Below are 15730 nucleotides of genomic sequence, written 5' to 3'. Positions count from 1 at the left end.
TTGGGAGGCCAAGGCGGCTGGATCACAAGGTCAGGAGATCGAGACCATCCTGGCTAACACGGTGAAACCTCGTCTCTACTAAAAAATACAAAAATTAGCCTGGCATGGTGGCGGGTGCCTGTAGTCCCAGCTACTCGGGAAGCTGAGGCAGGAGAATGGCGTGAACCAGGAGGCGGAGCTTGCAGTGAGCTGAGATCGTACCGCTGCATTCCAGCCTGGGCAACAGAGCGAGACTCTGTCTCAAAATAAAATAAAATAAAATAAAATAAAATAATATAAATAAAATAAAATAAAATAAAAATAAAAAATGTGCTGGAAATTTTGCGAGTGCTGTCAACTTGTTTGTGCAAAAATGACTGAGGTGGAGATGTTCTCCTCCTGTGACACTGCAAAAGTGGGTAGTCTAGTGGGAAAATATCTCCACTGGCTGATAGTGTGTAGCTCAAGATTTTTTTCTGCACAAATTCCAGGATGAGGAATGTCTTAAAGCATGGAAATTCAGAATACAAAGATTCAATTTCTTTTAATCTTTTGCTCCAGAACAATTATAGATTATTTAAAAATATACACAAATGATAGTAAGATAGATTTTAACCATTGGCTGAAGGAATAGTAAATCTTCTGTTCATTGGAATGTAAAACTAATGTGAATTCCCCTCTCTAGCATTTACTAATTTCTCAGAAATTGTGATAAGGGTATGTAATTTTTCATGAAGCAGTGTGCCCTGATACTTAAACTCATGAAATACAATAATTGAACTCCAGATACCATCTGTAACTTGAAGTGATGTTCTGAGAATTTTTTCCCTTCTGTCCTCAGGCAGTCAGCATAAAAATGGGTTCTCTCAGCACAGCTAATGTTGAATTTTGCCTTGATGTGTTCAAAGAGCTGAACAGCAACAACATAGGAGATAACATCTTCTTTTCTCCACTGAGTCTGCTTTATGCTCTAAGCATGGTCTTCCTTGGTGCCAGGGGAGAGACTGCAGAGCAACTGGAGAAGGTATGGAATTCCCCAGAGATTTGTTCAGGACCCAGAAGTCTTTCATGCGCCCGCTGTGGGTCAGCAAAATTAATTCTATCTTTATACCAATAAAATTGCCATCTTGAGAGAGAAAAAGCACAATGAATAAATCATATTTCTTAAAAATTGATAATGGTTTGATTAATGAAGTATGCTGTAATGCAAACAATGTAATACAAGCAACGTGTGGCCTCTTTTTTACTATCAGTGGTGTCACAAATAAATTTCTGCAGTTTACTTTTAGAGTCCCTTCATTCAGTGATTGAAATTCGACAAAGGTACTATTATTGTCCTCTAGAAGGTTAAATTTATAATAAACAATGCTATTTTAGACATCACCAAGTTAAAAAGATTTTCATGAGTATGTTTGAACTTCATAACAGTTAGGAATTGTTATCCACACTTTACAGATTGAAAACTGAGACTCAGAAAGGAAAGGTGACTTTTCAGTTTATATAGGCTAACATTAGAGATTTTCCCATTACATATATTTTCATTGCAGTGGAAAGTCTAGGAGAATATCACTTAACAACTCTTAGGATACTTGCAAATCTTATTATTGTTTGTGCTGGGAAACCATGTAAGGTCTTACACAGCCCCAGATGGGTACTATCTTAGTTAACAGCCTAAGCACAGTAGGGACAGAAGGGTCTAGGGGATAAGAGATTAGTCCCTGGAGCCTGACAATGGTCTGAGGCAAGCTGTTTGATTTCTCTTAAACTTATAGTTTCCCTAACATAAAATGAGGGCAATAGTATCTACTCATAAAGTTGTTGGGAAGGTTAAATAAGATATGTAAAGACTTAGTTCAGGACTTGGAACACAACATTATTTTTTTTTATTTTTTATTTTTATTATACTTTAGGGTTTTAGGGTACATGTGCACAATGTGCAGGTTTGTTACATATGTATCCATGTGCCATGTTGATTTCCTGCACCCATTAACTCGTCATTTAGCATTAGGTGTATCTCCTAATGCTGTCCCTCCCCCCTCCCCCCACCCCACAACAGTCCCAGGAGCGTGATGTTCCCCTTCCTGTGTCCATGAGTTCTCATTGGGAACACAACATTATTAAATGTTAGCTATCACTATTGGTCTTGATCTAAAATAGAAAAATAGATACTTACAACTGTCAACCTTTATAGACTATACATTGCTTCTGATGCCAAAAGATCCTTTTTTTCTTTTCTAGGTGCTTCATTTTAGTCATACTGTAGACTCATTAAAACCAGGGTTCAAGGACTCACCTAAGGTATGATAATATTACTGAGTTGTCAAATGCTCTTTAACCTAAGAGAAGGATGAAATAATAGTCTGGATGTTGAGTAGAAGAGCTCCTTCTTTTGCCCATGAGGGAATCAGCTATGTGTCCCCCTTTAACCTTCCTGATGATAACTACAGCCTGTGGAGTTTAATATAATAATGATAATAGTAACAATAGTAAAGTTTCTTAGATTTTATTACCTGATTTATTGCCATCCTTACTCAAACTTTTTTTGTTCCTTTATGGACGGTGCCCTATGTTGAGTCTGCCAGTCTTGTCTATGTGGTGTTAGACTTTTCTGTCTAGAGTGGGACTGAGAAAGGACCCTGATGCCTGGCCATATAATTATGTACTGGGAAAACATAGCCTGATATTGCCCAATCCACATGCTCTGGGACTATGGTCTCTAGTTTTTTCCAGTAGAAGGATTCATTTTGACATCAAAATTATATAGAACTCTTACATGAAAATAGTTCTGTTTGATTATGATTGGTTGAGACAATACATAAATGCATATAGATTCACAGAACACCAGCTTCACGGAACCCAACTTACTACTAAAAGTTCAAAGTCCATAGTTTAGGGACTGCTTTAGGGAATGCTTTAGGGAATATAGGAATATTGCCTATAATGTCCATAAATTCTTAGCCATCTTTCAAATGCAACAAAGCTGCAGCTTAGCAGAATTGCTACCACTGAGAAGCAAATTAGTGTGTGAAATCAGTTCAGTGAAGGGCTGAGGTATTTGATTAAATGACCACATGAAAAATGGAGACGTAGAAAAAAGTGTGAAAGAGAAGAGAAATGATTCTGTAAGTACAAAGGCAGCAATAACACTGGAATTATTGCCCTGAATACCTCACTAGGATCTCTTTATTTATGAAAACTGCCTTTGAATTAAATCATTAGGACCAACAAGTACACATGTATTATGCAGTAACTTGCAATTCTGCACAGAGACTGCAACTAAAGTTACAGAGTGGTGAAGTTAATGTGCTAGTGAAAATCCAAGGAAGATAATGCTTTAAACTAATTTCCTTGTATTCATAGCCCTTTTATTCAGAGGCAAACACCTTGCTCTCTAGATAGCTATCATTCTCCAATGGCAAAAATCAAGCAATTTAATACACCATTCTTTGTTTACTGATGCTTCAGTGCAGCCAAGCTGGAAGAATTCATTCTGAGTTTGGTGACTTATTCTCTCAAATCAACCAGCCAGACTCTAACTATACCCTCAGCATTGCCAATAGGCTCTACGGGACAAAGACAATGGCATTCCATCAGGTAAGTCCATTTGGAAGAGTGGCCAACAACTTTCTTGGCATCCTCTGAATTTCATACCATAAATTGATGAAGAGTGGGAAGAGTCACATGACATTTATCATTAAGAGATTGACTTTGTGCTGACTTACAGTTTCAGTGAAATGGATTTATTGAAACTCTCATGTAAAGTTCCAAAATACCACATAAAAATGACTTCTTCAAGATCCCTAATGCTGTCTAAGAACCAAGGTCAGGGATGAAGCACAAAACAAAGTAGGTAAGAATCATCCCTGTGGACCAGAAGAAAAACAAAATCAATTTTTCATATCTTTTTCAGAGGTTCTTAATAGTGGAGTATCAAGAAGTAGTTGAAATTACATTGGACTGTGAGCTGAGAGACAGGAGTTCTGTTTCCATTTAGAATATATAACTTTGGGCAAGCCACTTCTATCTTTAAAATGAGAGGATTAGGCTTAGTTCTTTGTAGCTCCAATATTCTAACACCATTTATGCCCTTTCCCAACACTATAGTCGTATGTAGTTTTACTGATTATTTACTCTGTGCCAGTCATTCTGCTTAGCTCATTACAGGCATTGTCTCCTATAATCCTCACATTGTGCTAAGATATGGCTATAAAATTTCCATTAATTCTACAGACTGTGAAGCAGATTCTGAAAAGTCAGGCTGATAAGGGTCACAGAGATATTTAAATGGCAAAACCTAGATTTGACCCCTATCCAAATCCATCTTCCTGTTTTTAATTGCTACATCATTTTGTTATGACTGAGGTAAAATGCAAGCTTTTGTTTGACCAGGGTTATTTAAATGCCATCTGGGTGAAGCTGGATGAAACCATGAGTTTCTAATGTTCTTCCCTGGCCTGGTAGATCAGGTTATGTCTTAGATGTGACAAGCTTCTGATAGTCAGAATATTTGCAACTTGGGGTAGGTATTATAGACATTCAGAGAGTATTTTCTTTTACTGCCCTGGAAGCATATAGGGAATGATGTATGGAGAGTGTCTAGAGTGGCAGGGATTAACAATCATGGTCCTTTGAGCTGGGATGCCCGCTCTCATGACTTTGCCTTCTCAAAACAGTGACCCAGACATACCAGTAGATAAATGTGGATTTGGGATGATCATGATGACATCTGTTCCAGAAGTGAGAAGGTCCTCATTAGCATCATGAAGATTGTCTTGAACTATGTCATCAGAGGGACCTTGTTATTTCAGGATTCTGGCTGGGAAAACGTCCATCTCCTGGGCTATGGAGAGTTACTTAAGGTTGTTTCAACCACAATTGGATCCAGCTCAGGACAAAATTCATTCTGAGGCCCAGACTGTGCTCTTAGTTTATCAGGGGAACCCACCCCTGATAATTCAACATAGGTTCTTTTCTGTTTTCCCTATGTGTCGGCCAGTCTGAGAAATAAAGGGAAATAATACAAAAGAGAGAAATTTTAAAGCTGGGTGTCCGGGAGAGACATCACATATCGGCAGGTTCCATGATGCCCAAGCTGCAAAACCAGCGATTTTTTATTAGTGATTTTCAAAGGGGAGGGAGTGTACGAATAGGGTGTGGGTCACAGAGATCACATGCTTCACAAGGCAATAAAATACCACAAGGCAAATGGGGGCACAGTACCAGGGTGAAATTAAAATTGCTAATGAAGTTTCGGGGATGCATTGTCATTGATAACATCTTATCAGGAGACAGGGTTTGAGAACAGACAATCGGTCTGACTAAAATTTACTAGGCAGGGATTTCTTTGTCCTGATAGGCCTGGGAGCGCTATGGGAGACTGGGGCTTATTTCATCCCTTATCTACAACTGTATAAGACAGACATTCCCAGAGCGGCCATTTCAGAGACCTCCAACTAGCAACGCATTCTCTTTCTCAGGGCTGTTCCTTGCTGAGAAAAAGAATTCAGCAATATTTCTCCTATTTGCTTTTGAAAGAAGAGAAATATGGCTCTGTTCCACCCGGCTCTCAGGCAGCCAGACCTAATAGTTATCTCCCCTGTTCCCTGAACATCGCTGTTATCCTGTTCTTTTTTCAAGTTGCCCAGATTTCATATTGTTTAAACACACAGGCTTTACGAACAGTTTGTGCAGTTAACGCAGTCATCACAGGGTCCTGAGGTGACATACATCCTCAGCTTACGAAGACGATGGGATTAAGAGATTAAAGAAGACAGGCCTAGGAAATCACAAGAGTATTGATTAGGGAAGTGATAAATGTCCATGAAATCTTCACAATTTGTGTTCAGAGATTGCAGTAAAGACAGGCATAAGAAATTATAAAAGTATTAATTTGGGGAACTAATGTCCATAAATTCTTCACAATTTATGTTCTTCTGTCATGGCTTCAGCAGGTAGGTCCCTCCGTTTGGGGTCCCTGACTTCCCACAACATTAGTTAAGCTTTGTTTTTTTTCTACGCTAGGCACATCTTCCATATTACAAAGTCTTGTATCATTCTATTCAGTTCATGTTGGGGCATTGGGTCCCACTGGGATGTGGAGGTATGCTCCTAAGGTCTCAGAAATTGCATCATGGTAAACTCATTTGGGTCCATGTAGATATCACTGTTGTCTTTGCAGAAAGACAAAGGAAAGTTTCCAGTTCTGTAGAAATCTAGAGCCATGGGTGGTATTCAATAGTTGCTCCAGAATGCTACATGGAAGGGGCTTGGGAGTAAGAATTTTTGGTTAAAAGAAAGGGTAAGTTCTTTATACTGAGTTTGCACACCACTTTCACTTAGATAATATGTTATAAGTGAGCAAAATAATAAATTCCTTAAGATATTTTTGTTCACACTTTACATAAATTTGACAGAAATGCCAACTATCTACATCAGAGAATGTTTTTATTATTAATTATCTTTATGGCAGCTTGTGAGGAGACTGATATATATCATGGGAGCAACTTTCTGTTAGACCTCAGAACAGCAAGTCACTTAACCACTCTGCTTCTCAGTTTTCCTGTCTATAATCTGTGAGCAGTAACTTCCATGTCTACTTTGAAGAGGAAAGAGTAGGAATAGAGTCAGAAGGTGCTCATGTATTGCAATTTGTTATTTTGCTTTGAACACTTTAAAACTAAGAAAGCCAATCATATGACAGAAGTAACAACAAAACATTTCTGAACATTCCTTTTGGAAGGGTTTCAGATTTTGTTAAATTTATTTGTTTTATTAAAAATAAGTACATATGGATTCTGCTTCCTCTAAGACTTGTTTGTAGGAACTGCTTTTTTCTCTGCATTAGAATTTTAGAATACATTGAGTTGTAGATTTTTGTTTTCCTTACACTGCTTTTGAATTGTTGTTCAATTATCATGTCTTTTATAGCAATATTTAAGCTGTTCTGAGAAATGGTATCAAGCCAGGTTGCAAACTGTGGATTTTGAACAGTCTACAGAAGAAACGAGGAAAACAATTAATGCTTGGGTTGAAAACAAAACTAATGGTAAGGATAAGTCAATATGTGTCTCTAAACTCTGTGTTGTGTTGATAAGCAACCTGAATCCGCTTGCTAATGAGGAAGCTGGCTGAAGTCTGCACCTGACATAGGCAGATCAGCAAGAAAGGAATGGGGCCGTATTTTGGAATACCCCTTACAATTAGTTGTTCTAGAAGCTATACAAAGTGACTTTGCAAATGAACACCATTTCTATTTCACAAATGTGTGGTGCATTCTGCAATTAAAATTAATTAAATTTAAATTTACTTTTCACGATTAAAAACCCATATATATAGCTAAATATTTCTTAAATGTTTCTTAGAAATATTTGGTTAAGGAAAAATTTAAGGATATACGAAAGTAGACAGAATATATAATGAACCTATTTACCCATCACTCAATTGCAACATTTCTCACTAATGGCTGGCCTTATTCATGTAATCTCTCACCCTTTCTCCAACACTTCTTTAAGATTATATTGCAGCAAATTCTAGATATTATATCATTTTCCTACACGTATTTCACTTTGTTTTTCTAAAAAATATGGACAATTTTAATACAACAACTACAATATTATTACATCTGAAAAATTAAAAATAATCCTTTAATGTTAACTATTCAGTGTGTTTTCATTTTTCCCCAGTTGGCTCTTTTTTTTTGTTTGAATCAGGAACCAAATAACATTGACATATCACAATTAGTTAATACATCCCTTAAATCTTGATTTTAAAAATAAACTTTATGATCTAAATATACATACATATAGAAAAGTAAATTATTGTATGTGTGCTGTTTGATAAATTATCACAAAGTGAATATACTCATGACTCAGGTCAGCAAAATAAGACATTAGTTATTAGAAAGAGGCACTGCAAGGTCCCCCTTAAATCCTCTTCTAGAAAGAAGCCCCTTTTTTCCCAAATGTTAAGGCTTCTCTGACTTCTGTTACCACTTATTAGTTCCGCCTGTTTTTAAATCTCATGTAATCGGAATCATAAATTATGTGGGTTTTTTTTAGGCCAATACTTTGTGAGAGTCATCCATGTAATTACACTTTGCATGGTTTGTTCATTTTTATTAATATGCATTTCATTCTCAGAATATTCCAAATATACTTATCCATTTTACTGTTAATAAATACTTAGGACGCTTTTAGTTTGGATTTCTTATAAATAGTGCTGCTGTGAATATTTTCGATACATATCTCTGGTACACATACGTATGCACTTTTATTGGGTGTATACCTTGGAATGGAATTGCTAGTCATAGGCATATATATATTCAACTGTAGTAGATGCCAAGCAATTTTCTTAAGTGGTTGTGTCAATTTATTTGCCCAAACAAGAAATGAGAATTTCATTTGTCCCTCCTCCTTGCCAACACTTGGTAGTGTAAGTCTTGTTAACTTTAGCCACTGTAGTTATTTTAATTTTAATTTGCATTTCCTTCATGAATTATATGGTTGAACAATTTTTCATATGCTGCATATCCTCCTTTGTGAAGTTTCTGTTTAAATCTTTTGCCTACCTGTAAGAATGGTTTGTCTGTTTTTCTTTTTTCTGATAAATTTTTAGGAGTTCTTTGCACATACTGGATACCTATGTTGCAAGTAACTTCTATTATTTTGCATCTTATCTTTCTCATCTCTCAGTGGTGTCTTAGATGAATGGAAGTTTCTAATTTCAAAAGAATAAAATTTATGATCTTTTCCTTTATAGTTAGTGTCTTTGCACACATTTTTTGGATGATTTTAAAGAAATCTTGTCATGAAAATATTTTCTAGTTCGTGAAAATATTTTCATATGTTATTTTCTAGAAGTTTAATTGTTTTATTAAAGTCAGGATTCATTTTAAAATTAGTTTCATTCCATGTGGATGTCTAATTGCTATGGCATATACTTATTGAATAAAGAATTCTTTCATTATTACACTGCAATGTAAATGTTATCATAAATTAGATGACCATATATGTGTGAATCTGCTTCTGGGTTTTCCGTTCTCTTTCATTCGTCAGTTTGTTTATTCTCATGATGATGCCACAATTATAGTAGCTTTATAATAAGTCTTGGAAGCTGGAAGTGTAATCCCTCCAACGTTGATCCTCTTCTAGGGTTGCCTTGCCAAAGCTTGGTCCTTCGTATTTCCATATACATTTTAAAATTAGCTTGTTAAATTCCATGGAATATATCAGTTGAAATTTTAATAGGATTTACATAGAATCTATAGATTTGGAGAGAAAATACATCTTTTTTCAAATTCTAATCCATGACCATGAAATTTACCTCTATACAGATCTTCTTTAATTTTTTCTTTCAGTAACATTTTGTATTTTCCTATGTTGAAGTTTTGTATATTTTTTGATAAACTGATCCTAGGTGGTATTTGAGGTGTCTGGTGAATTTTGGGTGGTATCTATTATTTTGGTTTATTTGTTGTTGATGTATAAGTATATACTTTACTTTTGTATATTAACATTGCTGAATTCACTTAATAATTCTAGTTTAGCTTTATATTATTTTAGATTTCTTTTAGCATAAAGACAATGTTTTCTAATATATTTGTCTCCCATTATATCATTTAACAGTGACAAGCTCTCAATAGTATCTTTTTGATTGAGGAACTGACAGATGTCAAGTTTAGTAATAGGTGACCAGATTAAAATATGTATTATTCTATTATTTGTATTGTCAGAAAATGCTTTGAAAGGTGTATATATTTTTTCATATCTGTTAATTTACTTAGCACAGTGGTGTAAAAATATGCCTCATCTCTTGTGCTAACTCTAATCCACTGGTAGTGGCTGTTTGGGAAATCTGTATTGAGAGTCTGAGGCTTAAACTTAGGTTATTTGAAAAAGCCCATAATTGAGCCAGTAGACACTACCTCTGTGACAGTAGAGATTTTTGTCCATTTAGTTTTGTGTTATAGTCTGAGTTTAGTGCTACAGTGCCTAGAACAGAGCCCAGCATTTAGAAAATGCCTAAAACTTTTTTGGCACGAATGAAAAGATGATTAGTGTTGTCTGTCATGGGTGTGCATTAGGGATCCACATGTTATATATTTATGTAGAATATTAATGTTATTTCATCATTTATTTATATCTTTAGTTACTCTTTCATCCAAAAATATACATTGTACGCTTAAGTTTAGGTATTGCTATCACATGCTAGGATTGTGTTAGGCCTAGAATTTCAATGAAAATTAAAACCTTCATGAAGCTTAAAGCTGTTGTTCAGATATTCCTATGTTTCATATTGTATAACAGATTACATTCCAAACAGGTTTTATAAATTGCAATGTATCAAAATGCACCAAGAGGGCTGGATGTTTAATTTTGATCAGTTTTATTTACAAAGCAATTCCTGGCATAATTTTATGAATCTTGATTTTCAGATATGTGTTTACTTCAAGTGCTTTTGTATATATATTTGTAATACACTAATTCTAGTGCATTGAAAAAATAAGTATTTTAAAATACTTAATATATTTGCATGTAGTGAAGTGCTGGTAAGTATAAAGTCTTGTAAATATTAAAAGTAAGCCACAAGAAATGATTAAATAATATCGAAATAAGCAGTAATGTATAAGAAATCACTCGATATAACTAGGCGTAAGACAAATTGATCCATCACGAATACACTGGCTACTTCCTGGATGCCGTCTTCTGACTAAATAACAAAGCATTAAATATTCCCTGAAATAAACTTCATTTGACAAAGAAGCCTCCATGGCCAGGAAATGAAAGGAGTTCTTCTGGTATCTCAAATTTACAATTAGTCTTAAAAAGAAATGGCTCTAAATTTCTCATGACTCTTCACCTCTCTATTATCAGGAGTTCAAATCCAAATACAATTATCTTATTTTTTATACAAGGAAAAGTCACAAATCTCTTTGGAAAGGGCACAATTGACCCTTCATCTGTAATGGTCCTGGTGAATGCCATATATTTCAAAGGACAATGGCAAAATAAATTTCAAGAAAGAGACACAGTTAAAAGTCTTTTTCAGCTAAATGAGGTAAGTATTTTATTTTCAGACTGATGACAAATGTTGGAGAATACAATAATCATTTAAGGACAATTTGGAAAGATTTAATGATTTAGTGAAAATATTGGTCTAGGTTTCTGTTGTTTTTTTTTTATTGTATTTTCTATACATTTTCATTTTTCCTTTATTAAGTGACAATAACTTTTATCACAGAGCACCCAACTGGAGACCTGGGATACTAAGATTCTTTGGCAGAGAAGAAAAGCCATTCTTTTCTTAATGTTCTATTGGTTTATTCTTTCCATATATACTGTGGTTATGTTCTCCAGCAGCACACTAAGGCTCTCTGTGTTATTTTTTTTTATAGAGAGTTTCTTGAGGAAAGATTAAAAAGAAAATGATTTAATGATATATCCTTTTTTTTCCACAAAAATCATGTTAGCTAGAAATCCTGACTTGTTTTTGGTAGACCAAGCTATCTCTATATATTATTAGAACAATTCAGTCTCTAACCATGACTTATTTTAAATTAAAAAAATGGATAACCCTTGCAAAGGGAAGTAATAAGGAATCTACCTTGTAGTTTTATTTTACCCGTGCCTTTAGAGTGTTCATGCAGATATCCATGTTATGCAAGGTAATCAGTATACACACGTGTACTCACATATGTAAGTATACTACCTAATTATAATCTTTTTCTTCTTAACAGGGTAAAAATGTAACTGTGGAAATGATGTATCAAATTGGAACATTTAAACTGGCCTTCGTAAAGGAGCCACAGATGCAAGTTCTTGAGCTGCCCTATGTTAACAACAAATTAAGCATGATTATTCTGCTTCCAGTAGGCACAGCTAATGTGAAACAGGTAAAATTATAAGAATGCTATAATGCAGTTAAAGCATGTGTGCATGTTAACACACACACACACACACACACAGACACACTGTGTATCTCATGACATTAGTGTAGTCATTGATTCACAATCTAAGCCTTAGGAGGATTGTCCCAGGGGGTGTGAAAGTAGCAGGGAGACATATGTCCTCTGTCTTTCAGGACAGTGTGTTTATGGAGAAGAAGCTATTCTTACACGAGAAAGGCACATGGAAGCAGAAGTGATATTTTGTACAAATACACACAAGTACTGGTTGGTTGATAGTTGGGGGACATCTTTCTATAGTAATGAAGTTATAATGCTATTTGGGCTCCTAGTGTGCAGAAATCTGATTAAGCCATTTTACTCTCAAGGGCAGTATTTCTGAGCCAATTGTAACGTACTTTCACGGGCTAACCATTTTTAACATCTCAGTTTTGTGGAGAAATGGGCACCAAACCCATTAAGAAATGGTCATGGCAGTGAAAGGAGTTTGGATCCAACCCCCTTTCCCCAGCTGCAGCCAAAGCTGCCCAGCATAGAGCAGGCTGTGCTTCTAACAGCTGAACTTCTGGGAGCCTGCAGAAGCTGACACACATATGGGTGATATGGCCCAACAGTTATGGGCTTCTAAGCCAGGGAGTGCTGGCTTGAGATGAAAACACTGTGGCACAGGTGAGCAAGGTGTGTGTGTGTGTGTTGGGTAGTAGGGAAGGAACACTGTGGCACAGGTGAGCAAAGTGTGTGTGTGTCGGGTGGTAGGGAAGGCTTCTTGAAAGAGCAGAGTCAGGACGTACGCATTTGGATTAAGAAGTGAGACAGGTGCCAATTGAGAGGGAGCTGTAGTAACAGAAGTGCAGCTGTGGCCATGAGAACAGGTATGCTTATGGTTGTGGCCAAGTCAGAGGCAATCAGGTCCCTAAGGGCCTGTGGTTGACTGGAGTGAAAGACATTTGGAGGCATAATGCAGTTTGGGAGCAGTTTAGACTCTGCAGAAAGTTTTCTGGAAGTAGACTATGGGATTAGAATGAAGGGGTCAGAAAGGATTTCCTAGTACAGCAATTTCAGTCTGAGCCTTGCTGGATAAATAGGAGAATCACAGGGGCCCTGCTAAACCGAGCAGAGCAAAGAGCAGTGCAAATGCCTTAGAAGCAGGGCAGCATGAGCTGTGGCATGAAGTCATGGTCTCTTGGATGCGGGCAGAAAAGGGCAAAAGGAAAAGATACTTTGGAAGAAAAGCCACCTTTATTTTATGGTGGATTTTATATTGTCATGGTAGGCAGTAGTTGTCAAAACTGTTTTAAATTCTCAGATTAAAAAGATGGGATGTGACACAACATGGTGGTTTGGAGCTGTGGATAGGGCTGGCTGGAGAGTTCAATGCCCGAGGGGGGCGATGGAAAGGTTTACAAACAAATGATGAAACTGGACGGAGAATGAGAAGTCAGCATGCTGAGGCTGCTTTGGGAAAGCTGAGCATTGATGTGGGAGCTGACATGCTGGGCAGAGGCAGGGGTGGCCCGGAGTTCAGCTTCAGGAGCAGCTACCAGAACAGTGACAGAGAAGGGCACAAGAGGATGAAAGCTGTCAGAGTGCACGGGGATCCTGGCATCAGGGATGCCAAACAAGAATCACGCTCATAAAGGAGGGTGTCGTGAAATGTTTCAGATATGAGAACCCAGAAGAAATGGTTGAGTCCATCCATGAAACAGGACCATGACAACTTCACGGGCGATAGTGGGAGAAGTGGAGTGAAGCATGTATGCTGAGGGAATTGAGGGAAAAGACCGTAGGATACCTACTTGAGAAGCTTAATTATGAAATTTAGATGAGAAACAGACGACAGAAAAGGGAAAATGTGGCTAATGGTATGATTTCATTCCCAGGTAAGTAGACTGTATTAAAGGTAGAAAAAGTGATGAAGTTGAACCACTCACACTGAGAGTTATAAAAACATACGACATTTAATGTAGAGGTCATGTGTTTGACTCATGTGGGCTTGTCTGTGTTTTATCTCTTAGATAGAAAAGCAGTTGAATTCGGGGACGTTTCATGAGTGGACCAGCTCTTCTAACATGATGGAAAGAGAAGTTGAAGTACATCTCCCCCGATTCAAACTTGAAATTAAGTATGAGCTAAATTCCCTGTTAAAATCTCTAGGGGTGACAGATATCTTCAACCAGGTCAAAGCTGATCTTTCTGGAATGTCACCAACCAAAGGCCTATATTTATCAAAAGTCATCCACAAGTCATACCTGGATGTCAGCGAAGAGGGCACGGAGGCAGCAGCAGCCACTGGGGACAGCATCGCTGTAAAAAGCCTACCCATGCGAGCTCAGTTCAAGGCGAACCACCCCTTCCTGTTCTTTATAAGGCACACTCATACCAACACGATCCTATTCTGTGGCAAGCTTGCCTCTCCCTAATCAGATGGCGTTGAGCAAGGCTCAGAGTTGCAGATGAGGTGCAGAGACAATCCTGTGACTTTCCCATGGCCAAAAAGCTGTTCACACCTCACACACCTCTGTGCCTCAGTTTCCTCATCTGCAAAATATGTCTAGGATCTCTTCCAACCATTTCATGAGTTGTGAAGCTAAGGCTTTGTTAATCATGGAAGAAGGTAGATTTACGCAGAAAGCCTTTCTGGCTTTCTTATCTGTGGTGTCTCATTTGAGTGTTGTCCAGTGACATGATCAAGTCAATGAGCAAAATTTTAAGGGATTAGATTTTCTTGACTTGTATGTATCTGTGAGATCTTGAATAAGTGACCTGACATCTCTGCTTAAAGAAAACCAGCTGAAGGGCTTCAACTTTGCTTGGATTTTAAAATATTTTCCTTGCATATATGTAAATAGAATGTGGTGAGTTTTAGTTCAAAATTCTGTGTTGAGAATAATAAATGCATGAAATACCTCAAAGCTCTGTGAAGACTTGTAACATATGGCAGCGATCAAATGGCTTATAAAAGGATACTTTGAATGTGGAGAAATCTAATTCAGTCAATATTTCAGTGGAATTTTTGGCCAATTGCTTGAATTGAATTGAATTACACTACTGAATTGAATAATAGATTTTCTCCTCCTCCTTCTCCCCTTCCTTCTTCCTTCTCCTCCTCCTGCTCCTCTTCCTCCTCCTCCTCTTCTTCTTCTTCCTCTTCTCCTCCTCTTCCTCCTTCTCTTCTTCTTCTTCTTCTCCTCCTCCTCTTCCTCTTCCTCCTTTTTCTTCTTCTCCTCCTCCTCCTCTTCCTCCTCCTTCTCTCCCTCCTCCTCCTCCTTCTTCTTCTGCTTCTGCTTCTTCTTCCTCTTCTTCCCAATCCTCCTTGTCCTTCTGCTCTTCCTTCTCTCCCTCCTTCTCCTACCCATCTTCTTCTTCAGCAAGTAAAGGTTCAAAACAGAAAAAGGCATAAGTCAATCAGAAGATTTTTGTTTTAAAGGAAGCCTCCTTTTATACTCAGGATAACATGGAGCAGTAATCAGATAAGAGTGGCTATTAAACATTTACTGCTTTCTCAGTGCCTTCTTGGTGAATATTTTCTCCTGGAGCTTCCTCGGAAGTCTGAGTAGAGTGGAAGTCTCCCACTTCTAACTTCCCTAGCCCCATCTTAGAAGAGGTGGCTGGAGGTCAGCCACTTCTTCCCTCCTAGGTGGCAGGCAACATTCTTTTAGGATAGACAGTGGTGGCAGCTAATGAAATATTTTCCTTTCTCCTTGGGGCATTGAAGAATATGGCTTACTTTAATCTTCAATAAAAATATTATAAAATTGCAAGCAAGCAACAATCTCAGCAAAGTGTAAGACTGAAGAGTACCTACTTATAATAGCATGCAACTTCCTTGCTGCACTGAATGGCTGTCTT

At 37.3% G+C, this 15730-nt stretch overlaps 1 protein-coding gene across 2 annotated transcripts; it reads left to right on the top strand.

Annotated features, from left to right (window-relative positions):
* The first annotated feature begins 820 nt into the window (after positions 1–820).
* On the top strand, positions 821–14797 carry SERPINB11 (serpin family B member 11). Of its 2 annotated transcripts, XM_055292017.2 has the most exons (7): positions 821–1003; positions 2218–2277; positions 3445–3573; positions 6907–7024; positions 10892–11034; positions 11714–11869; positions 13897–14797. In XM_055292017.2, the coding sequence occupies exons 1-7, from the start codon at positions 836–838 to the stop codon at positions 14299–14301; spliced, it is 1179 nt and encodes a 392-aa protein (XP_055147992.2). In that variant the 5' UTR covers positions 821–835; the 3' UTR covers positions 14302–14797. The 2 variants fall into 2 exon arrangements, with proteins under 2 accessions (XP_055147992.2, XP_063494530.1); XM_063638460.1 differs by lacking the exons at positions 6907–7024; positions 10892–11034.
* The last annotated feature ends 933 nt before the right edge of the window (positions 14798–15730 follow it).

This window comes from Symphalangus syndactylus, chromosome 1 (genome assembly GCF_028878055.3).
Source record: "Symphalangus syndactylus isolate Jambi chromosome 1, NHGRI_mSymSyn1-v2.1_pri, whole genome shotgun sequence".
In the NCBI taxonomy this organism is placed as follows: Eukaryota; Metazoa; Chordata; class Mammalia; order Primates; family Hylobatidae; genus Symphalangus; species Symphalangus syndactylus.
Note: the sequence above shows the minus strand (reverse complement) of the source record. Positions and strands in the feature narration are given on the sequence as shown.

Bases quoted from the DNA above. Each gene is read 5' to 3' on its own strand.
- SERPINB11 (XM_055292017.2), top strand. From the start codon at position 836: ATGGGTTCTCTCAGCACAGCTAATGTTGAATTTTGCCTTGATGTGTTC. The intron at 1,004-2,217 runs GTATGGAATTCC...TTTCTTTTCTAG, and splicing joins CTGCAGAGCAACTGGAGAAG to GTGCTTCATTTTAGTCATAC. The intron at 2,278-3,444 runs GTATGATAATAT...CTGATGCTTCAG, and splicing joins GGTTCAAGGACTCACCTAAG to TGCAGCCAAGCTGGAAGAAT.